Source organism: Pseudorasbora parva, chromosome 24 (genome assembly GCF_024679245.1).
Source record: "Pseudorasbora parva isolate DD20220531a chromosome 24, ASM2467924v1, whole genome shotgun sequence".
NCBI lineage: Eukaryota > Metazoa > Chordata > Actinopteri > Cypriniformes > Gobionidae > Pseudorasbora > Pseudorasbora parva.
The window spans coordinates 23,461,264-23,486,987 of NC_090195.1; the positions used below are offsets into that span (position 1 = coordinate 23,461,264).

A 25,724-nucleotide genomic window follows, 5' to 3' on the forward strand; every position below is an offset into this window, starting at 1 on the left:
CAGAGTAATTATAACCACACCAGGAATGTGAAAGCTATCTTATGGCTGAGGTAAGGCACTTCTTCCCACATTGCAGGTCTGAAGTCTGTTGTGATGGATGGCTCATTATGGTCTGTTGAGAGCTTGTGGTCAGAACTTCTTACTGCAATCAGAGTTTATTAAAAAAATTATGAAAAACTGGCTTACTGTCAGAATGTCAATTTAGTTGGATTTTCCTTCACACTCTGCCTCGAAGTGAAGTTCTACAAACAGTTCCCTATCATAGGAACTTGAGCTGCGTCACCGCTTTGGGAATGCCTCTGCGTGATTGCGTCATGAAGCACGTATGTCATCAGTCCATTAGGAAGACGGAACGTCATAGGCAGGTGACGTCACGGACCCGGAAACTATAAAGCACACCGGCAAACACACGGCGTTAGCTTCTGTTGTCTTCAACAAGCGCTCTGTGTCATTTGTCTGTCCAAATATCAGTTTGTGTCTGAGTTCAGACCCTTGTTTAACAAGTTTGCAGTCACACTGATATTAGCGAAAGGAGATTATGGCGAGCGAACGATCGTACAGATAGTGTGTTCCTTCCTGTCCTCACTACATCACAGACAGGGATACACACTCTATGTACATTGTTTGTGTGGGTGATCAGCATGCCCAGTCGGCAGTGAGCATTATGAGGCTCTGCCTCTCCGCGTGCTGTGATCCCGCTGGGCGCTCTTTGAGGAGGGCGTACCGGCTCACGTTCCCTGAGGAATTAAAGGGTTTATCTGACTTTGAGAAGCTAGATATTATCAGCCTATCTTCCATATGGTAAAGATGGTCATTCGATGCCACAGGTTTTAAAAAGAAAAGGGAATTAAAACACTATGGCAAAGACCTGGTCGTACAGAGAGGCATTTTCTTGTTACAAGCTCCTTGCATATGGCGCCATTCCCCCCACGGGGGGCCCCCGGGGATCTCAGGCGCAGCCTTCTAAGGGTAAAACTGATCTATTATTTCAAGGAAGGCTGCGTCGAAGAAGTCCGTACGCTACGGAGTTCAGGGCTGTGAGAGTCATCCCCTCCAGGGGCAGACGGTGTTTACCTCAGTACACGGTACCCGTCTGTCCTCACAGGGTCAATCCACCAACCCCGCCCGAGCGCCGGGGCATGGAGAGCCCTCGCGGGTCATCCGAGGATGGCTCGCGCCCTCCGAGGAGGTGCCACTGTTGAGTCAGTTGTTCCCTGCCGGTCAGCGGTTTCAGGGCGCTGCACTCACGGTGCAGAGTACATCAGAGGCCAGCCTGGCGAGCGGCTGGTAACCTTAGTAGATATTCTGGCTAAATCTGCCATATATATCTCAGTGGGTCCTGCAGTTTTTAAGATGGGTATGCCATTCAGTTTTGATGTCGTCCACCCAGTTTCTACGGGGTTCTGCCCACGGTGGTGGGCCCCGAGCAGGCTCTGGTTATGTCTCAAGAAGTACAGGCTCTGCTGCAGATAGGGGCTTTAGAGAGGGTTTCCCCGCCTGGCAGGGAGTCAGGCTTTACGGCCGGTACTTCATCGTGCCAAAGAAGGATGGAGGGTTGCGCCCATCTTAGATCTTTGCGTTCTGAACCACTGTGTAGCAAGCTCAAGTTCAGGATGCTTTTATGCAAACAGATCATGTCTCAGATCAGGTCCGAGGACTGGTTTGTCACCATAGATCACAAAGATCCATATTTTCATATCTCCATCCTTCCACAGCACAGGAAATACCTGTGGTTCGCTTCAGGGAAGAAGCTTACCAATATTGGGTGCTTCCCTTTGGTCTAGCACTTCACCCCGCACGTTCACCAGAGTGTGGACACGCATTAAATCGACGACTGGCTGATTCTGGCACAGTAAGCTCATCTCGCGGTTCAACATCAAGATGTTGTTCTCGCGCACACGAGGGATTTGAGCTGAGGCTCATGTTAAAGAAGAACGTTCTTTCTCTAATGCAAAGAATAACGTATCTAGGCATGAGTTGGGATTCGGTCTCTATGAAGGCCCGGTTTTCAGAGCTTCATAGGGTCGAACGGCTCGGCCTTAAGAGGGGTGAAACTAGGCCAGCCGTTCACTGTGAAAAAGTTTCATAGGCTGTTGGGTCTCATGGCAGCAGCGTCCAATATCATTCTGTGCAGCCGGGTGTACATGAGACTGCTACAGTGGTGACTCAAAACCAAGGGCTTTACCAGAGGGGAAATCCTTTCTGTGTGATCAAGGTTATGCAGCGGTGTCTCCGCTCCTTGGTCATGTGAAGGGACCCTTGCTTTCTAGGCCAAGGCCCGTTACTGTGGGCACCATGCCAGCGGGTACCTCTGAGCATGGATGCCTCCCTTACAGGCTGGGAGGGGCGACCATGAGTGGTCGCTCGCCTATGGCAGGAACACCATCATTCGTGGCATAATTGTCTAGAATGCTGGCAGTGTTTAAGGTGCTAAAAAAATACGGCACTTCCTGCCATATCTCAGGGGCCATCATGTGCTCGTTCATACAGACAGCACATCGTTGGTCTTGTATATCAACCATCAGGGAGGTCAAAGGTCAAGCCAGTTATACAAGCTGGCGCGCCGTATTCCCCTCTGGTCCCAGTGGAACTGCTCTCAGTGAGGGCTATGTACATTTCGGGGTGGTTGAATGTGGAAGGCAAGGTCGAGGCAAGGCAAGGTCGAGGCATCCTGTCGAGGCAAGGTGCAAAACCATTCAATTCGCTCTCTATGCTTTCATTATCTCTATGCTTTTAACTTTCATTATTCAGATCAATTGACTGATTGTTAGGCTGCATTAACTAGGTCAGCCGGAACCGGGAACACTTCCCATAACACCTGATGTACTCATTACATCATAAAAAGAGTGGCATCTACGCTAATGTTAGTCTCTCTGTTTATCCCGAGGTTTATCGCGGATCTGGGCCGTGTTCGGATCGGATGGTGGACCTGCCTGGACATGACTAACGCATCCTGGAGTGTCTGCTGAGCCGTGTCAATTGGTGTCTCCTCCGAATTTGCCTCAGCGGCAGGTCATGCTCAAAAAAACCTGTCTCAGGCACAATAATTCCGATCTTTCATGTATTCATACTCTTGTGTAATCGACGCCCCATCCTAAATAAACCCGTCTCTTCCGGGATACCCGAAAATTTTGAATATTCCGATCTAATATGATTTCTGACCTGTAAGGTTGCCAGAATAATAATCATACACGGTGTGTTAATAGGCCAGAGGGGAACTGGCACCCCGACTGAGTCTGGTTTCTCCCAAGGTTTATTTTCCTCCATCATGCCCTGATGGAGTTTTGGTTCCTTGCCACTGTCGCCTTTGGCTTGGCTTGCTCAGTTGGGGACACTAAAATTATGATTAAATTTATTCAACTAATTATACAAATACGATTTATGAATTAGGTTTTATTTAATTCTATAAACTATAATACTGATATGCCAACATTGTCGCTCTACGATAAATTAAAATAAGCTGATAACATCACTGTTTTCTCCAGTACGACTGTATAGCCAAGTGTAATTTTTTTGCAATATTGTCCTGTTTGACACTGTGAAGCTGCTTTGACACAATCATGATTGTAAAAGCGCTATATAGATAAAGTTGATTGATTGATTGATTGAGGGTCCGAGGCCCGGGGAGTGGATACTCCACACCGAGGTGGTGGAGCTCCTTTGGGAGAGATTTGGCAGGGCTCAAGTGACCTGCTTGCCACTCACGAGAATATGCATTGTCGTCTGTGGTTCTCCCTAGTGTCTCCAGTTCCTCTCGGACTGGATGCTATGGTACAGGAGTGGCCGAGGCTGCCTCTGTACATATTTTCCCCGATTGCTCTGCTTCCAGGAGTTCTAGAGAGAGTGCGTCGGGATGGGGCAAGTCTTCTGTTAGTAGCCCCGTTCTGGCCAGGCCGAGTATGGTTCTCAGACCTTGTGTCTCTCCTCGACGGCTCTCCCCTGGAGATTCCAATCAGGAGGGACATTCTCTCTCACCAGGGGTTGTGGAAACCATGGGCTTGGCCTCTGAGGGGGCCCAGCTCATAAATTCTGGTCTCTCAACCGAGGTTGTTGTGACCATTCTACACTTTAGAGCTCCTTCCACAAGGAAACTGTACACACTGAACTGGAGGCTCTTCACCTTATGGTGCAGATATCGCCTGTGGGATCCAGTTAACTGCCCTGCGAGCGCGGTGCTGGAGTTCCTGAAGGGGAGATTCTCCGCTGGGCTAGCTCCCCCCACATTAAAGGTGTACGTGGCGGCCTCAGGTGCTTACCACACTCCTTTGGGTGGTGTTTCTTGGGGCGACTCCCTCTGGTTACTCGTTTCCTTCGTGGCGCTTGGAGGCTGAGGCCTGCAGTACGCACCAGGGTGCTGACCTGGGATCTCTTGGTCCTTCAAGGTCTTTCCGAGGCTCCCTTTGAGCCAGTCGAGGAAGTTCCGAAAAGTTTTTTGTCCTAAAGATGCTTTCTCCCTAGGAGTATAGGAGATTTACTAGCTCTCTAGGTGGCACCCTCGTGTCTGGAATTTGCGCCCGGTATGGCCAAGGCCTTCTTGTACCCTAGGCCGGGCTATGTTCCTAAGGCTCCTCGAACCTTTGTGCTGCAAGCCTTTGTCCTCCATCTCAGGTGACATCGGACCAGGACATCTTATCTGCTCGTGCACTGTTTGTGCCTTGACACTTATGTCCATATAGCTGCCCTGTTGAGGAGAACAGTAAGAGAACAGCCAACAGGCGTGGGTATTCCTGTTCCCAAAGCGGTGACGCAGCTTGAGTTCATATGATAGGGAACGTCTCGGTTACATTTGTAACCTTAGTTCTCTGAATTGGGAGTGAGGCACTGCATCACCGTGCCATACTCCCGGCATGCCCGCAAGCGCCTTGTTTCATCCTGTTCAGAAGCTAACGGCGTGTGTTTGCCGGTGTGCTTTATAGAGTTGAGTCTCATGGAGTGTCAAGGGTAATGGCATTAATTTAAAAGCGATTCCTCGGGTCTCTCCCCTGAGTGTGGGACTGAACCCCGGCCAGATGATCGCTGCAACAAACTTTCCAAGACAAACCTTATGTTGTTCGGAAAAGTAATTAGCCTTGCATTACAGAGAAAAATCCACAAATTACATCCATGCTTTATCAACAACAGTAAAGTTCTATCCCATATCTCTGTTCATTCCCAACTCTCAGCCCCCCTCTAATTAATGACAGAGATCTGGCCATCTGGGAATGACTAACAGTGAGAAGAAGAGAGATGGAGAGGGAGCAATTAACGAGGCCCTCCTCCACAAAAAAAAAAAAAAAAAAAAAACTTCCTTGACTTCCTGCCATATAACCAGAGGCTTTCATGTGGAGTGGTATAAAAATCAGACCACTCATCAAACAAGACACACAGCCACACATCATTTGTGTGACTTTTTGTGTTGAGAAGGAGAGTTTTTAACATAGCATCGATAGAAACAAAATGCTAATACAATTGTAAGATGCTCTTAAGTGATTTTTAGGTAATCCAGGTTGTTGCTTTATAGTTTCTTGCAGGTCCAAACTAGTCATTTTAAGTCATTATTTGGCCGAAGCTGATGTAAGATCAACTAGACTATCAGGTGATAGACCTGATTTTGACCTAGTGGTCCCTCTTGGTCAAGCTGATTAGAGTTTGTAGACTACATGATTTTGTTTCTGCTTGCACATTTTGCTTTCCAGTGACTGGCAATAAAAGTGCATTCAGGTTAATTTTAAAGGGGTGGTTGCATGCGATTTCACTTTTTTAACTTTAGTTAGTGTGTAATGTTGCTGCTTGATCATAAACAGTATCTGCAAAATTGCAGATCTGAAAATTCAATGCAAACAGAGATATTGTCTTTTAAAGTCATGGCAGTTTATTGCGTACAAAAACTTCTGGTTTGACTACAACAAGCTTTTTCCTGGGTTGAAGACATCATAACCCAGATAGTATGGTGACATTGATTCAATGTTGAAATTCCATCAGAATCATCATTTTGGTTGAGGTTGAAATTTCAATGCTAAGTAATATTGGATCAATGTTGAAAATTCAATGCTAACACCATACTGGACCAATGTTGAAAATTCACTGCTAAATAATATTGGATCAATGTTGATAATTACATGCTTTTCAGTGTTGAAAAGACAAACATTGAATCAATTTCTGACACTGATTTCTGACTCTTCCAATAAGAAAGCTGTAAAAACTATGAATCTTTTTAAAAGGTATATTATTTTCCTGCTTACTGGCATGTAATGTTGTCATTCTGTGTTTCATGTTATTATAATAAAAAATGTAAAAAACAAATCAAATAAAAAAAGAACTTCTACCATAAATGTAGTCTATCAATTTTAAATACATAAAAATGTAGCCTATTATTATTATTTAAATCATGTAGAATGTACATGCATTTCATTATTTATCTAAAGAATACAGAGTTAATAAAGAATTTAGAATATGTGTCCCTATCGAATGCGCCACAATCCAATCCAGCAGGTGGCGGTAATGCACCTTCAAGACATCCACCAATCAACCAAAGCAAGCGCAGCTGAACAGACTTCAATCGCAAAAAAGAGACACAGGACAATGACCATGTTTTTTAGAGGTAAGTGGCCTACAAAAATATAATTATAAAATTCATCTCAATTTTAATTTAGTGTTTTTATTCATCTTTATGTTTTACAACTTGTGTGCTTCTCCTGCACCAGTTAGAGTGAACTGCAATGTTAATAATAGTCACATAAGCGCCCTCGTAAGTTACACAACCAACGGCCAGGATAATCTTAATACATTGAGTTTCAGTTTGTTTTTCACCAAACCATATCATATTTGTATTCTTTTTTTTTTCTTCTTAAGATTGGCATATACACTGTGAATTGCGTCCGAATTCTGACACAATTTTTTATTTTTATTTTTATTTTTTTATTTTTTGTCGTGCGTGGTTTGTTGTGAGGTGTTCATCTATTTTATGAGATGATTTTAGTATTAAGATGATTAATCTGTGCGTGCAACGAGTAAAATGTGCATTTGTGGAAACGGTGCTGCACATGCATTCTTTGACTTGTGAGTCGATCCTATTTGATTCATTTGGATTTTGAGACCATATAGGATCGACTCACAAGTCAATGAATGCAGGGCGCGGATCCACAAACGTATCTTACTTGTTGCACACACAGATGAATCATTTTGAATCATCCTATATTCGTCCAGTGTATAAACGAGAGGCGATCAGAAGGTTAGAAGAATTTCTGGCTTGTCAGTAATTGTGTTCACCACTCGTGAGAGTATCTCACAGCTGAAGCAGAACTAGAACTGATTGACCTGTTAGCGGTGAGGGGAAATACAATCAGTTCACAACTCTGCTTCAGCAGTGAGAAATCATCACGAGAGCAGATCACAATTACATCATTACAGTTTAATCTTTAATGCAGCAAGAAAAAGGAAAAGAAAAGAGTGAGATCTTTAAGTTCTGTAGGCAGCTATATCAAACTACAGAAATTTAGTAAACAGTTGTGCCTCCAGTTCGTGTTGTAAATGGAAAAAAAATATCTTCCAAACCACCATGTAGCCTATACAGCTCCTCTTTTATTTTCTTAATTTAGCTATTTGGTCATTCATTTACTTGTTTCATTTTCACACTTTATTTATTTACTATTAAATACAATAATATTATTAGATAAAACACCGGATATAGTCACTTTGCTTTTTCATTCATTGTGTGTCTGCAGGTACTTTAAAGTCTATTTTAAAATGCATTTAATAGTCCGCATTTAATGTTACCGTTTTAACTGGGATATCAAGATTTTGATAAAATTTCAAGTTTCACTTCATTTTGTAGTAGGCTATATTTGTAATGTATAATTAATCACATTTCCAAATATTTACTAACTTCTTGTTGTTTTAGATGCTGTGAATGCTGATAAAAAGAGGCATCAGAGTTTATCTTTGCTGGGACGGTGCAGAACTGGCTCCATTACAACCTGAAAGGCTTCGGGGCATTGCTCATGGTGGAACCCCCTGAGTTTGGAGTATTATTCTTTCTTCTACCTTCTTTCTTTCAGTAGTACTGTGTCATTTCTGTATTTATTGGCAAGTTTACATTGCCGGGACCCTATTTCCTCACAAGCGCCGCAACCGGTGGTGCTTCCGGAGGATTCTGTCAGCCCCTCTCATGGCCGTCCGATGGTGTCCTTTGGGGCACCCACGGATGAACAGATTTAAATCGCTGCATCGGAGGGGGAGTTTCAGTCCTCGGGGGATGAAGATTCGGCTGTACTGCCTCCCTCTCAGAGAGTGGCAACGTTGGAGTCGAACCGTGAGATGACGGCTATGCTTTCCCGGGCTGCCGAAAAGGTCGGGCTTGAGTGGAACCCTCCACCACATCCTGAATCTTCTAGGTTGGATGACTGGTTCTCAGCGTCCCGCCCCAGTGCCTTTCTTCCCGGAGGTGCAAGAGGAGCTTACTAGGTCATGGAAAACACTGTTTAGCGCCCAAGGGCGACCTGGTGGCTCTTTCCTCCTCACTACCCTTGATGGTGGGCAAGCCAGGGGGTTTGAAGGTCTCCTGCCGGTGGAGTGGGCCATCACGATGCAACTGTGTCCGGCGACCGCTTCCAACTGGTGTGGGGACCCGAAGCTCCCGTCCAAGGCCTGTAGGTTCTCTTCCGGTCTGACTGCGAAGGCCTACAGGTCTTGTGGCCAGGCTGCGTCCGCCCTGCATGCCATGGCGCTGCTTCAGGTGCACCAGGCCCAGGCACTCATGGACATGCACGAGGGTAGTCCTGGTCCAGAGCTTCTCCGGGCGACGAAAATCACCACCCAGTGGTACCCAAAACTTCACAAAAAGAGCAGGTGCCAAGAAAGCGCGCTTGGCGGTGTTCAACGCTCTCATGCCTTGTCACCCTTAAGTGCCTCTCCAATCGCCAGCAGGGGCTTTGGGTCAACTGGGAAAAGAGCAAAATCTGCCCCATGCAGAGGATCTCTTTTCTTCGGATAGAGCTGGATTCAGTCACCCTGGCAGCATGCCTCACCGAGAAGCGCATTCAGTCGGTGTTGAACTGCTTGAATTCGTTCAAACGCAGGACAGTGGTCCCACTGAAACAATTTCAGAGGCTCCTGGGCATATGGCATCTGTAGCCGTGGTCACGCCGCTCGGATTACTCCATATGAGACTGCTTCAATGCTGGCTACATGACCGAGTCCTGAGGTGGGCATGGCACAGTGGGTCCCTCCGTGTCTCAGTTACACCAAGGTGCCGCCAAACCTTCAGCCCGTGGTTGGACCCTGTATTTCTACGTGCGGGGGTGACCCTAGAACAGGTATCCAGGCATGCGATTGTCTCCACAGATGCTTCATCCACCAGCTGGGGTGCCACGTACAACGGGCTTGCAGTTTTGGGTCTGTGGACGGACCTCAACTGCAATGGCACATCAATTGCCTGGAGTTGTTAGCAGTTTGTCTTGCCCTGGGCCGCTTCAAGACGCCGCTTCAGAGCCAGCACGTTCTGGTCTGTACGGACAGCACTGCAGCCGTTGCATACATCAACAAACAAGGTGGTCTACGCTCCCATCACATGTCACAACTCGCCCGCCACCTCCTGCTATGGAGTCAGAAGCATCTGAGGTCGCTTCGTGCCACTCACATTCCGGGCCTGCTCAATCGTGTGGCCGATGAGCTCTCACAACAGCCAGTGCTCCCGGAAGAATGGAGACTCCATCCCCAGGTGGTCCAGCTGATTTGGAGCCGCTTCGGGGCCGCACAGGTAGACCTATATATATATATATATATATATATATATATATATATATATATATATATATATATATATATATATATATATATATTAGGGGTGTAACGGTTCACAAAATTCACGGTTCGGTTCGGTTCGATACGATACACTGGTGTCACGGTTCGGTTCGGTACGGTTCGGTATGTTTTAGATACAGCAAAAAGAAAAAATTGGCAGAAATTACCTTTTTTTATTATTATTTTATTAAAACTAACAAAGTATGATTTTTTTGTTGTTGTATGATTTTACCCATCTTCTATGTAGTTACAGGAATAAGACATTAGCTCTTTACATTAGCGTGTGCTGTGCGTGTTGCATTGCGTGTGCGTTGCAGGAGCCCCACACCCTGTAGTGCTTTACATATGCTGCGTTTGCAGTCCGGAACTGATCCGCTGTTGCATATCACAAACACAGCATTTATTCATTATTTTTATTTAAAATCCAAAAGTTTTTACTGAACATGCCTCGTCAGAATTCCAATTTTCTTTGTTTACTCTTTAATAGAAGTCAGGTTACGGAGCCTACTACATTTAAACAACATTTTATTAAATTAATTTATTCATATTTATATACTTAAGATTTAGCTCACACAAGTGACAAAACATTTAAACATATTTTCTAGCCTTAAATCACAAACATTTTAAATTAGAAACTTACAATAGTCTATTCAAAAACAGCCGACTCTAGTCTTTACTTTCGTTTTTACACCCTTTTAAAAGAAATCCTGCAGGTCAAAAAGAACTTTGCTTTTCACCTCCAAGAAAGTACGAGTGCTCTCCATTATGGCACATTTTTTTTTAACCTAAATGCCAGGTAAGGTGTCGTTTTGTTGCTTTACTTGAGAAAAAAAAAGCCATGTGTTGACTTTGAAACAAGAGTATATTTTAAATGAGATGCATCTGTGGTGAAATTACTAGATTTTCGCGTCAGTACATGTTTATTTTAATGCGAACAATGTTCCATCACTTTATTGCAGCAGCGCAGCGCAGCAAAAAATAGACTCTGTACGAAAACGATCCGTGCACTGCTGCAGACGCAACGCTCCTGGAACAGACTGACGGACAGCACCCGCGTGCAGTTTGAAAGCTGTCATCCGTCGCCGCGGTGATGTCTTTTGCCATTTGAATAAGTTGGAAATGTCTGTCTAAATGCTGCGGGGATAGTTTGTGGGATAGTTTGTGGCTGTTTCTCATTTTTATCGTCTTGTTGTCGGCGTAAAGACAACAAGATCGTCTTGTTGTCGGCTTTGATTGACATGACATGAATTATTCCCGCTGCTGTACCATCAAATACCGTTGTTTTTTAATCCATCAATCTTGCCAACACCATCATAGCTTACCAAGAATCCAAAGTTCACCCAAACACCAGACCTGTTGGTTATTGGAGGATCTTCTATTTCTGGTTTGTTAAACGCAATTGCCATTTTGCCACGAGCATTCAGCGCGTAGCCTACCGAGTAAGCGAGCACCTGACTGAGCAGCCTAAAACATATTTGGTGTTTTTTTTTTTCTTTCACTTCGCCGGTGTCAGGGGCATTGCCTGTTATGTCGTTTTGGTTATTGGGCTACCTTGTTGAACGCATATTATTATATTTCACACACTTTTTTATTTTCCAAATCTAATTAATTAGTCCAAGAACCGTTCGGTACATAATGCGTACCGCGTACCGAACCGAAAGCCTCGTACCGAACGGTTCAATACGAATACGCATATCGTTACACCCCTAATATATATATCCTAGCCTGACGTGGTAATACTCAATTCTAGTCAGAATATAAGTCTGAAACTGTTCCATTGGGTTGTGATTATGGGGCATGTTTCAACAGAACCTGGAAAGACCTATATTGGATAGACCTACAAACAATCAGAGCAACAAAGCGATGCATTATGTTAGTTGTAAAATGTCAACAGAGCTCAACTGCACTGTGTTGCCAAGTCCATGTTTTTTTCTGTGGGTTGTTTTCTATGTCCGCGGATTGAAGTGACTATTATGTGATATATAGACCCATGAGTGCGAATTTTAGCAGGCAACCTTGCCAAAATAACACACATTTAACCCCCAAACACCTTTTTTTTTTTTTTTCGGAGAACACCCCCGGAGAAACTATTGTTTTGGGCTAGTAGTGGGCGGGTTCTGTGGTAAAAAAAGGGAAACCCTGTCTGCACGCGCACTGGAATAAACAATCTTTGCCAGTGTTGTAAAAGAATAAAATAAATTAATGATACACAGAGTACTTACCCAACATGATCATAATTTTTGAGAGAAATAGTGAAGGTGAATGTATATACAAACAAGCTCTCTGTTTAGGATTCAAACAAATATAATCCAAGCCCCTTTGATGACGTGCATGATTACGTTACTGTTTATCATCTGTCCGTCATCGTCTAAAGCCCGCCCTGATGATTTCTTTGGTCCGAACAGTTTCTGTTCCGGAATAATTACTCCTCTATGGATCGAGTCCAGACCGAACCGCCTGACCTAAAAATGTTGTGGGCGGGGCTAAGTTCAGCTGGCATCCAGGCTATATATATCTCTTTATTTGTAAAATAAAACAGCACCAGTAAAGATCATTCTTCAATCTTAAATTCTAAAAAAAATTATAATCTAAAAAATTATAGATTTCACCTTTAAACAATCCAAGAAGGCACAATGAATGGAGAATAGAAGACTGAGCTTGACAAGTAATTAGAAAAGAAGGTTGAAGTTGAAGTATTGAAGCTATACCATTGGAGGTAGTGCTTGAGGCCACGGCCTTCTCACTGATGTCTGCACGGGTGGACGCACTCTTGGTGGCTACGATGGTCTCCACTCTCTTCTTCTTCTCTGCTGCAGAACTGGTCTGAGACTGGGTTTCCATGACAACTGTGCATTCCTCAGTACCTCATCCAGACAGGATACCTGCAGGGTAACAAGTGAGAAAAAAAAAGTCAGAGGTCAGTGGTCTGATATAAAAATTAAAATAAAAAAATTAATAAACCTCATTAACAAATAACACACAATTAACAACAATCAATTAATTAGTCCATAGACTAAAAATGTACAAATTTCCAACTTAATGCAGAAAGAAAAAACACAAATAACATTTTTCCACGGTGGTTAAAAAGTTCAAGTTAAAATATAATTATATAAATAGTGCAGTATAGAATATGAAATAAAACTGCACAACAACAATTGATTATCAATTAGGTGTTGACAATTTAGGTATAATTAGTGAAAATGATCTGTCTGTGATAGTTTGTCTATCCATCTTAATGAAATTGATATAATTACGCCATACACGGTTAACTCTGTTTGATTAGGCATTTTTCCCTCAACCACTTTGCGTTTGTTCACTTTCAGGCCAAACATCTGTTAACAATCCTGGTTTGCAAAACAACAACAACAACAACAGCAACAAAAACAACCACCATGCCATTATCAAGAGTTGGGTTTCAACTTTTTTTGCTGTTAATGGGAGATAAAGGTTGTGCTGGAACTCAGCAATCTGTTGCAGAGAGTAGAACATTTTCTAAATTTTAAAATACAAACATGGCTTTCTGTTTTCCTCATGGGGAATATTATTTATTATATTTTTTGTAATGGAAAAATGGAAAATGTTTTCTGTAAGGGTTGTGTTTAGGGTAAGAGTTAGAGTTAGCGAATAATAAAAATCATTATCTCTATGGGAAGTCCCTATAAAACATGGAAACTCAACCTGTGTGTGTGTGTGTGTGTGTGTGTGTGTGTGTGTGTGTGTGTGTGTGTGTGTGTGTGTGTGTGTGTTGTGTTCTCAGAGGAGACCACGACAACTAGCCCTAGGGACAGATCCCCTGCAAAGACCTCGATGACTAGAAAGCCCTTTGCACATAACCTCAACAAAGACCACGATAACCACATAGGTCCTCTGCACAGACCCCTTTGGCGAGCTTCAACTCTCTCCCACCAAATGTCCATGTGATGTATACAATTTTCAAGGAGAAGGATAAAATATGTTTAACCCATCAAAATATCAATCCACAATCTGAATAGTGAATCAGCCAGAAATCACAATTACACCAGTTTGTTTGGCCATAGGAGAACTGGTCCCCCGAACAGACTGAGTCTGTTTTTTTCTCCATTCTGTCACCTAATTGAGTTTGGGTTCCTTGCCATGGTCACCTCTTCTTGCTTATTTGAGGACACTTACAGTTGCATGCAATTTCTCAAACTATGGCTCCTTTTCTTTTTCCACAAAACATGCACACAACATGCACAACATCCAACACAATCACATGTGAATGCGTAACAATAGTACAAGTGTGCAATCTCGTGGAATGTATATGGCAAAATTAGTTTTGGCGTGCATATACTACACAGTTTTTCGTGTGCATATGATACGCAATTTATGGTGTGTATATGACAGGGTAGGATGGGGGTGGTGAGACCTATATCGAGGAAACTTCGCACTGTGTCGGAACAATGAATTTGGGGAACGAGTACCCACTAGACCACACCGAGGGTGTAGACCGTACCTGAAGCTGGAACCAGCCACAATTAGGACTGAAGCAACCTGGCGCCGGGTGTCACAGGAAGGTGTAAACTGTAAAACCTAATAAATATGTGCTGAGTGGCCCATCCAGCCACTTCGGAGATGTCCTGCGTCAGGACTCCAGAGAGGGGGGCCACCGAGGAGGCCATGCCCCTGGTGGAATGGGCCCTCACTGAAGGCAGATTGTCCATCTGATATGCCATGGCTATAGCAGCCTGAACAATCCAGTTAATAATTTTAGGGGTAGATGCAGGCAACCCTTTCTTGGGCCCACACTAACAGCTGGTCTGATTTCCTCCACTATGCTGACCTTTCCAAATATATCCTCAGGGCCCTGACTGGCCACAAAAGGAAAAGTCTCCCTTCTTTCGCCATCACATGAGGCAGGGGATGAATCGCTTGAAGAACCAAGGACCAGACCACACTTGGCACATAGCCAGGCCTAGGGTGTAAAATGGCTTTAACTCCCCCAGGGGAAAACTTCAGACAAGTTGGCATAACCGCCAAGGCCTGGAGATCCCCTACTCTCCTCAGAGAAGTGATTGTCAGGAGAAATGCCACTTTAAGGGTCAGATCACCACCGCCAGACCAGATCCCATGTAGGAACTCTGGTACGAGCTACAGGCCTCATCCTCCGAGCCCCACGGAGGAAACGTACAACCAAGTGGTGCCTACCCAAGGGCCCATCACTCACAGGAGCGTGGAAAGCTCCAATAGCAGCCACGTACACCTTGAGTGTGGATGGGATAAGCCCTGCAGAGAAACTTGGTACTCTTGGAAGAACTCTAGCACAATGAGTTGCACTATGATGTCTGTGAACGATACTCGAAGAGCCACCAGGAGAAGACTGATTTCTCACTGCCAGACTCCCAGGACTCCTGGGAGCGATCAGGGGAAATGCGTACAGACACAGCCGCACCATGGCATCCAACCCCAGAGGGGCTGATTGCGTAAGGGAAAACCACAGTGCACAGTGGGATGTCTCTCAAGACGCAAACAGAACCACTTCCACTGGGCCGAACCTTTCGCATATTGACTCCACCACCTTGGGGTGGAGCCACCACTTCCCAGGCCTCAGCCCCTGCCTCGACAGGATGTCTGCCCCCTGATTCTGTATCCCCGGGATGTATATTGCCCTGAGGGATAACAATATCTCTTGTGACCACAGGAGAATGATATGCGCCAGTCTGCACAGAGGGCGCAATCTCGACCCCCCCGGCGATTCAGGTATGACACGACCACTGTATTGTCCATGCGAACCAGAACATGATGACCACAAAATTCTGGAAAAAAAACTCCTCAGAGCTTTGTAGACCGCTATCATATCCAGACAATTTATGTGCCAAGAGAAATGAATGATGGTCCTCCCAAGGACCGCTAGCAAAGTGGACTTCCATGACCGCGCCCCAACATGTGAGGGAGGCATCTGTTGAAACAGTTTTTACAGGATGCTCCCAGTGCTGGCCCCTGGGACAGAAATCAAACCCTCTTCCATATGACTAGAGCACAAAGGCATCTGCGAATTAGCCAGTCATCGATGTTAGCAGACTTCAGCACCCTGAAGTCTCAACAAAGCCAGAGCTCTATCCATGCACTTGGTGAATGTGTGAGGGGAAAGAGCTAGGCTGACCAGAAATACTTGATATTAGTACGCTTCACCCCCGACAGCGAACCTCAGGAACTTCCTTTGACATGGAAGAATGAAGATATGGAAATAAGCGTCCTTTAGATCTATTGTGACGAACCAGTCCTTGGACTGGATCTGACTCACGATGGTGGGAACAGTCAGCATCTTGAATCTGAATCACCTTAGAGACCGATTCAGATACCTCAGATCTAAAATTGGCTGTAGCCCTCCATCCTTTTTGGCAACTATAAAGTACCAGCTGTAGAACCCAGCCTCCCTCTCCAACGCCGGAACCATCTCTAAGGGTTCCTTTGCCAGCAAGAATTTTACTTCTTGTTCCATTACCTGAACCCGCTCTGGTACCACTGCAGTCCACGTCACCCCGTTGAATTTCGGCGGGGGGTGATTAAACTGCAGTCTGTACCCTATTTCTATAGTATGCAGGACCCATGTAGACATATTCGGAAGGCACTTCCATGCACCGAGATTTTCCCAAGAGCACTGGGCGAGAGGCCAGTGGGAGGGACCGCTCTCAGAAATCCTGCCACAGCTAGGGTTTTATCCCAGCAGCCAAAACCCAGGAGGAAGGAGGGAAATGCTGTCGAAGACCCCTCGCGGCTGATGGGGATCGCTGTGCTCAGGAGTTCGGGCAGCGCGGGTGAGGAAAGAGTGGCTGCCCGAGGCGATGGCGCTGGAGCGAGCGAAGACTGGTGGGACGGAGAGCTTGCTGCCGTGCCCCTGGGTCGAGGTGGGGTGGCGGCCGTCCTAGAGGAAGTGGAGGAGTTGCCGGCATTCGCCGTGGGCCGGAGCCTGCTGCCGTCCACCATAATGGGGAGGGGCAGGGAAGGTGCTTACCCCAGGTGCTGCGGCTGCCGTGTCATTGGTTAATGAGTTGATCATTGTTCACAGGTGTCCCCTTTCTTGTCATTAGCCCTTGTGTTTTTAAGCCCTCATGTTTGCCATAGTCTTACCTGCTTGGTGGTGAGTGTTTGAGTTTAAGATTACAGTCTACGTTTAGATTCATGTCATGATTCGTGTCAAGCCAAGCCTTTTGTTTATGTTTGGATTTTGAGTTTGTTAAATAAAACTGCATTTTGGGTTCCTCAAAACCTTGCCTCCAGTGGACGTTTGTTACATAATAACAGACCGCCCAAATGAACCCAGCAGTTGGCCGGCCTTTCTTACGCCAGTGGAATCGTCCCCTGGAAAACTACATTGAGGATTTTTTATATTTTATTGAAGGTTTGCCTTGGGATGAGGTTTACATGAAGAGGTGTTTTTGTTTGGGTTTGGATCCTTACTTCATGATACTCATGCCCTCAATAGATCACCCTTCTTCCATTTGACAGTTTATTGATTTTATTTTGTTTTTGAGTGGTTCCTCTTTGACTGTGGGAATGGTGGACGAGGAGCCCCACCGTCCCACACCAGGCCATGTCCATGCTCCAGCCCTTGAGCCCACTCTGGCTCTATCCCAAGTCCAGGCTTCAGCCCACATACAGGCTCCAGCCCATGAGCCCCCTCCGGCTCCAGCCCATGTCCAGGCTCCAGCCCATGAGCTCGCTCTGACTCCAGCCATGTCCAGGCTCCAGCCCATGAGCCCGTTCCAGTCTGCCAAGAGCCCGCTCCAGCTTCGGCCCACAGACCCACTTCAGCCCACGGGCCCATAGATTCCCCCAAGAAAATTTTTGGGGGGGCAAGGGGCACATTGAGACCATGAAGGCCATGCCGCCCGGGCCGCTTGAACTGCCTCTACTTATTATTATTTTCAACTTAAGGCAGAATAATGACACTATTGGCTTGTTAGAGCTTCTTTATAGCAGAATTTGATTTTTTTTTACTATTGTGAAGCTAATTTGAAACAATCTGTATTGTATAAAGCTCTTTAAAAAAACAAAGGGGATGACTTGTATATGTCACAGCATGTTCAGAACTTGCTACTAGCCTCCAAAAACAAACTAACATGACTAACAACAGCCAGCCTCACGACACTGACACCCTCATCCACACAATCCGGCCAAACCAAATTATAAAAGCACAAAAAGAAAATTACCTGACCTATTGTACTGAAACAACACAAAAACAAAGTAAACTGGAATGTTATTTGGCCCTAAAAAGAGACTACAAAACAGCAGAATACCTGAGCAAAGTCAAAGACAGTAAGTTCAGAATAAGAATGACGAGGTACAGACTGAGCAATCCCACCCTGAGCATCGAGACGGGCAGATACAGACAGACTGGCTGCCCAGAGAGAGCCGCCTATGCCCATACTGTACCACTGAAGAAGTGGAGAAAGAGACACACTTCCTCACCAGTTGCCCTAACTATGAGCAAATCAGAAACACATTCCATCCAAAATTCGAAATACTTTGCCCGGACTTCATAAAATTAAACAATAAAACACAACTTCAACATGTATTAGGTGAAAAAAGAGATTGTATCCTACTAGCAGCAAGATACATTGGTAACACTTTACGGTAAGGGTACATGAATTATCATGAATTCATGTATTAATTCATGTATGACTTATGCATTACTACATGCATTAATATCTCATGAATCATCAGGAACTAACAGGAATTCAAAGTCTCATTCATGACTTCATGGATGAACAACACCTTAATTAAAACATTAACTAAGGTGAGTAAATCGTCATACATTATGTTTTATTACACATGATCATGATGTTTTCAGTGTTAACAAAAAATCTGCTGATCTAATTTATACATGTAAGACTAGTTTAAATTATATTTTATTATATTTATTGGGATGAGCACATTCAGACAATTAACCTAATTAATTTGCTTTACTCTAGTTGTGTAATGTAAGTGTGAACTTGTGAATTATTAAAGGAATATAAAAAAATCAACGTTACCTTATGCATGCACAGGCTAGACCAGTAACGTTATATCTAGGGATGTCCCGATCCGATCACGTGATCGGAAATCGGTCCCGATCACGTGATTTCAGACTCGATCGGACGTTACATCCCGATCAGGACTCGGATATATATGTATATTCTGGGGTGAGGTGAGCAGGGTGCTGTGTGAAAGGTGCACATTGCACCGCGGTTCATCTCACATCTGATGACGCATCAATAATATGGGTTGTTACTTGAAAATAATGCTTTATGTATGTTTCTGTAGATGGATACACGTGCTGGCTCCTCAGTGATACATTACAACAGTGCTAATAAAAGAAAAACGTGGGGAAAACGGTCTATCTGTGTAAACGTTATTCAATTCATGCGAGTGCTGCCGTATGTTCAAATATGAGCGGTCATTTTCACAGTCATCCCCCGGGTATATTCGCCAGAAGACGCGAATGAGAATTTGCTGATCTGTCTCTGTGCATCATCCGAAAGCGCGCACTCGTCTCACAGCGCGCAAACATTGAGTTCTCTTTCAAGTCTTGCGCTTAAACGGACCAACTCACACGTCCATCTTGATGAGTATCCAAGCAGACATAGTCTGAATATGCCTTAACTTTATACAGTCTAGAAAGACGACGCAGAGCCTTCCATCAGGTCTTAAAGGGGCAGTAGCCTTTAATGCTGTCTGTTTAATGTCAAACAAAAGATAAGGAATCACTCACTGCTCTTGATTGAATAGCTTTTGTAAGGATTAGTCTTTAATTTAAACAGTAAAATATGCAGCAATTTTACATTTGATTAGCCTACTTTATTCAATTATTCTACCTAAAAACTAATGTTAGACCTATAAAAACCTGAAATGCATTGTTAATTACAATTCAAACAAATTACACTTCAAATATGTTTCCCCCAAAGTTAGTATATGTCACTGTAGGCAGTTATCATCACGATGATTTCATTTCAAGTGTTTGTTTTTTAAATAAGTTTAGTTTTAGTTAGTTATTTGATGCTATAAAAACGGCTGTGTGATGTCATGATTGACAGCTGAGATCGACGTCTTCTCTGAGTGAAGTTGTCACTGAGGCACTAACAGACTTTTTTCAGTATTTTTGGGAGCAAATTATTTAATTTAATTTAATTTCCATAACTGTTTATTTCACACCAATATAATTAATTGTTCTGCATCTGTGAGAGTATGGGTGGGCTTTTGATATCGCCATTGTACTTCCTGCTATGCGCAACTCCGGTCCCGGACTTTTTTAATATTTACTGTTGCACTAAAATCCAGAAGTGAAGAATTTATGTTATTTATTACTTGATTGTTCAAGCTACCTCACAGAACTGCTCTCTTTGTTAACAGAGTTGTAAAATGTTAAAATAAGGTGAATAAAATAAAAAATAAGGAAAATCCTAGTTCGTTTTTTTCACTCTTCTTTATTCTTTTTTTATGTATTATAGAAGTATCGGATCGGGACTCGGTATCGGCAGATACTCAAAATCAAATGACTCGGACTCGGACTCGAGGGCAAAAAAACCTGATCGGGACCTCCCTAGTTATATCAATTAATGTGATTAACTAAAGTTTTTTATTAATCATGATCTCTGAGTTAAGCATGTTCATGTCTTCTTCATAGTTGCCTGTTTTGGTCAGAACCCAAAACTGCACATAGGCTCAGCACATCGCACATGAATTCTGTTGACATTATAATACAGTAGTCATCATTAACTAAGCATTAATTCATGACATTCGATTCTCTATGCATGTATATGTACATGTATGTTAATGTTAGGCAATACATTGCAACAATTGTCATGTCAGTAATTGAATTACTGTCATGCCAGAGAGAGAGAGAGAGAGAGAGAGAGAGAGAGAGAGAGAGAGAGAGAGAGAGAGAGAGAGAGAGAGAGAGAGAGAGAGAGAGAGAGAGAGAGAGAGAGAGAGAGAGAGAGAGAGAGCTTGCCCTTTGCTCAGGCAAGCCTTCTCAGTTCATTTTCCTCAAATCCGAATAAAAAGTGGAAAAGACTGAAAATGACGAGGTAAACTGTTGACATGGACTGAAAAAGTAATGGTTAAACAGAAGGGAACGTGGAGAGATATCCACATGTTACGGGACATACACAATCCTGTGGACAAGCAAATATGACAAGCTTGTGTCCACTCAAGCATAGCAGATGTATCTTTTGTGTGCTCTATGGGGCGGGCGGCCAGTCATCTGCACCAATTAAGACAGAGACCTTTTCACTCATAATCCCATTGACTTGGCCTGTGCCATCTAATTCCATAGGTCTTCCCAAATTCCTTGTTCTTCATTCTTTTTCAACTTACTAAAATTCAACTTACAGCACACGCATGAAACCTCATAAAAGCTCACTGAGATGATACAGACATCAAAACGTAATCACACAATCCTTCTGCCAAGATCATTTTAGTTAGCAAAACATCTCACCATTCACTGATGTGTGCGTCCAGGTAACATTTGGTCAACCATTATTATGTTAGGTCTTAAACGCAACTCCACTCGTGTTTTGCCACAGAACAGTAAATGCAGTCTAGTACAATCCAAAGATGGTGTTTTAAAACGTATACGCTTTGGAGAGCATTTTCAAAAAAGCTACGCTTTCTTTGACTTAAAACACCATCTCAGTGTGGATGGAAGACAAAAACGGAGAGGAAAAGATGTGGTTTCAAAGAAAAATTTATTAGTGTGGACATGTCATGTCACAAGCGAGAGTAAAGCAGTCAGCTCTGAGGAAGCATAAACTTGGCATTCTATGCAATAGAATGTCTCGGTTATGACTAACAGATTCTTTATTGTTCTTTTGAAAGTTAGGATAACATTCTATAATTTTTTTTCTTTTTTATGCTTTGTGATATTTCTTAAATATTTAAACATAACATTTTTAGAATATTATTGTCAGGATTTCTGAAATGGAGGCTGGATGTTCTCTCTCAGAATCAGCTCTAGTGTTGGCTGTCAGGCAGTAGTAGACAGTGGCCAGGGAAACTCAGGGAAGGAACCAACACAAGACAAGACTCTAGACATGACAACAAGAAATAACAGACAAACTAACAACTGACTAAACAAAACAAAAATAATAACATGGAGCTAGCAAAAGAGGGAAAAAAAATCTCTAAAAATGACTGAACTAAAAATAAAAAGTTGAAAACTGAAAAAAAAACAAGGTATCAAAACCAAGAAAATTAAACATAAGGTTAAGGAGAACTACATCACAAAATAAAGACTAGAATGAGGCAAGGGTAAAAATGCAGGAACAAAGAAAAATAAGAATAAATCAAAAAGGAAATTCTCAGACAAGGGACACTAGATCTAGCACTGACTGACAGGGAGCTAGATGATTGCAAACATCACAAAAACACACATAAAAGCAACAAACCAGCAAGGACATGAGGAAAGGTAGCACAATATAAAGGGACCAGAGCACACGAGGATCAGGTGAGCACAATTAGTGAAACGAGGACTAGACCAGGGCCCGGTTTTTTAAATCAAGCTTCTAATAGAGCTTTCACACCTGCCTCATTTAGTTCGGCTGAATTGTACTAGAGTTTGGTTCCTCTTTGGTGCAGTTCGTTTGGTCAGGTGTGAAAGCAGCATTTGCACTCAGGTGCGCACCAAAAGCAGACCAAACTCCTTGAAGAGGTGATCTCGGTACGCTTTCAAATTAACTCTGGAGCGGTTCATATGTGGTAAGAACATGATCCAACCTCGAACAGAACCAACTGCAAAAGTGCTGATCATTTTTGGACTAAACCAGCTGCCATAGTCAGCTGCGCTCACATTATGTGCATGACATTATTACCTTATAGATCGTTGGCAAAATTTTTGGAAGATGAGCATGTCAGAGTTAAGGATAATTAATGCACGCCTCCGCTTGGAGTGACGAGCAATGCGCGCTCGCCGTTTACAGTGCATTTGAACGTTAATTTCAAGTCAAAGCCATGCTTCATTATAGAAATGTATTGTTTGCATAAGTAGATCTAATTTCTGCTGGTCTTCGGCATTCTTTAGAGCATTTGCAGTGCATTCACGGCAGACAGACCCAAGTGCCAATATGTACTGAAGCTTTGGTAACAAAACCATTGGTTCAAAAACAAACATAAAAGTGACAGGAGCAACTCTATACATTTCGCCGCCTTCACGCTCCCTGTCATTACTAAGCAACCGGGTAAACAGCTGCTGCTTTGATGATGCAATGAACCCCGGTTCGTTCCCAAGTAATTTAAAGGGATAGTTAACTTTGAAATTAAATTTTGATATGTTTTAGCATATAATTGAAACTACTGGGGAAACAAATACTCCTACATCTCGAATGCAGGATATATAATAGCACTTCTGAGAGTACTTCGGCTCGGCGCAGTAAAAAGTCCCGGCCGAAACGTCTTCCCTCACATCTCCCTATTGACAGAAATGAGAGAGTGAGGGGGAGGTGTGAGGAAAGATGTTTCGGCCGGGACTTTTTTACTGCGCCGAGCCGAAGTACTCTCAGAAGTGCTAATCCGCCATACATTATAGTTCTCCTTTTTAATCCGATTAGAGAAGTACCACGTTTTATTTTGTCACCATACTTGATCGTTCAACTATTTGTGTAACTGTATTTAAATAGGGAAAAGATGGAGGTGTTTGGTACTTCTAACTTGATCTCTGTTTGGTACCATAGTGAATGAACTGGGCTTAGTGGGCTAAGCTAAATGCTATCAGATCATCACCGCGCGTCAGAGAGATTAAGTGCACGCACTGAGATGAGAGAGGTATGTATCAACTCCTTTTAGTTAAGGGAATAACATAGTTTAATATGAAAAAGCGGTGAAGTAACCCTTTAAACATCCAGGATAAGTGCAAATTAGTACCATTTCTATAAGCTGTTTCACCTATAATCTCTGTTTTGTGTAAACAATGAGAGACGTACACACGCAAGAGATCTACTTCCGGCGCTTTCCGCGCTTGCGCAGACTAAAGCCAGAACGCGTGAATGTCACAACAGGAAACACGCAAGCGTGCCCTCGGATCAGTCGGACGTAGTGGTGTACAAGAGGTAAAAACTATATAAATACTGTTCGTTTTCTCACACAAACCGCTCGTTTCGTGTCTTAGGCCACCAGTGTGTACTTACGATGAGGGATTGTTTAATTTGGACTTCTCTGTGTATGCTCTTTGAGATGGTGACCATAGACCCGCATTATGTGAGGCACAGCCAAGAACGGTTTGACCTAAAATGATCAAAATTGAAACTACTGGGCAAACAAATACTCCTACATCTCGGATGCCCATGAGAAAAGCTAAAACATATCAAAATTTAATTTCAAAGTGAACTATCCCTTTAATATGAATACAGTCCAGCGGGGGCAGGAAGAGCAATCGAACTCGGGTTCGGACCAGGCAATCGAACTAAGTGTGAAAGCACCCTAAAAGTGCCATTTTTATCTTAAGTGCTCAGAATTCATGAAATGTACCCCTACTTTCAAACTTAAGCATAAAAGCAAGACATAAAATTTCTTAAAGCTAAGAATACTGCTGTGGCAAGCAGTGAGGGCGAGGGACTGTGAGAACGGGCTAATGGTGAGTGATAATGAGCGCCAGCTGTGCAACACACCGTTCTCGTCTCACGGAGGAGTGACGGGAGTATGAAAAGAGGAGCAAAGACAGTGATAGAGGACCAGGCCTGGACGTTGAGTTTTGTTCATGGTTTGTTATGTGTGTGCGGGCAGTTGTCCGTGAGGGGCTGCCCGCATTACTTTTGTTTTGTTTATTTATTTTGAATTAAAGTTGTTGAATGTTTGCTAGTTCCCGCCTCCTTCCTTCCCATATCTACAAACTTTATTACAACCGCTAACTCTCGCAGTTATTTAAGACCTTTTCAGAGGTCTCTCAAGGGGTTAGGAGTTGCCAGTAGGGGCTTGTGATGGCACTGCGGAGACAGATGCGCACACAATTTTTTTAGAAGAGGAAGAATGTTTTGAAATGTTTGATAAATGATAATCAAACATATCATTTGTACAGAGCAGGCATCATCTTTGTCAGTGCTGCTAGACTGAACTTGCCTTTTATAACATTCTACGATCGCTTCTTCCTCCCGCCAGTTTGGTTTTCTTTTGGATTTTCTTCCATGGTGGCTGATTATATAATGAAATCTAGGCTGTACATGTCCTTCTCAAAACATTTGCATATTGTGATAGAGTTCATTATTTTCCAAAATGTAATGATAAAAATTAAACTTTCATATATTTTAGATTCATTGCACTCCAACTGAAATATTTCAGGTCTTTTATTGTTTTAATACTGATGGTTTTGGCATATAGCTCATGAAAACCCCAAAGTCCTGTCTCAAAAGGACTCAAAACTCTGAAAAGGTTCTCTAAATGAGCTATTAACCTAATCATCTGAATAAACAAATTAACTCTAAACCCCTGCAAAAGATTCCCGAGGCTTTTAAAAACTCCCAGCCTGGTTCATTACTCAAAACCGCAATCATGGGTAAGACTGCCGACCTGACTGCTGTCCAGAAAGCCACCATTGACATCCTCAAGCGAGATGGTAAGACACAGAAAGAAATTTCTGAATGAATAGGCTGTTCCCAAAGTGCTGTATCAAGGCACCTCAGTGGGAAGTCTGTGGGAAGGAAAAAGTGTGGCATAAACGCTGCACAACGAGAAGAGGTGACCGGACCCTGAGGGAGATTGTGAAGAAGGACCGATTCCAGAACTTGGGGGACCTGCGGAAGCAGTGGACTGAGTCGAGTAGAACCATCCAGAGCGACCGTGCACAGGCGTGTGCAGGAAATGCGCTACAGGTGCCGCATTCCCCAGGTCAAGCCACTTTTGGGCTACAGAGAAGCAGCACTGGACTTGTTGCTCAGTGGTCCAAAGTACTTTTTTCGGATGAAAGCAAATTTTGTATTTAATTCGGAAAACAAGGTGCCAGAGTCTGGAGGAAGACT

General features: G+C 43.4%; 1 protein-coding gene across 1 annotated transcript in view; it reads right to left on the minus strand.

Annotated features, from left to right (window-relative positions):
- The window catches only part of gli3 (GLI family zinc finger 3), a 258,364-nt gene that overhangs the window by 183,301 nt on the left and 49,339 nt on the right, over positions 1 to 25,724 (minus strand). The window contains 1 exon segment of the mRNA XM_067434871.1: positions 12,489 to 12,662. Coding sequence (XP_067290972.1) covers positions 12,489 to 12,621 — 133 coding nt within the window. The 5' untranslated portion in view covers positions 12,622 to 12,662.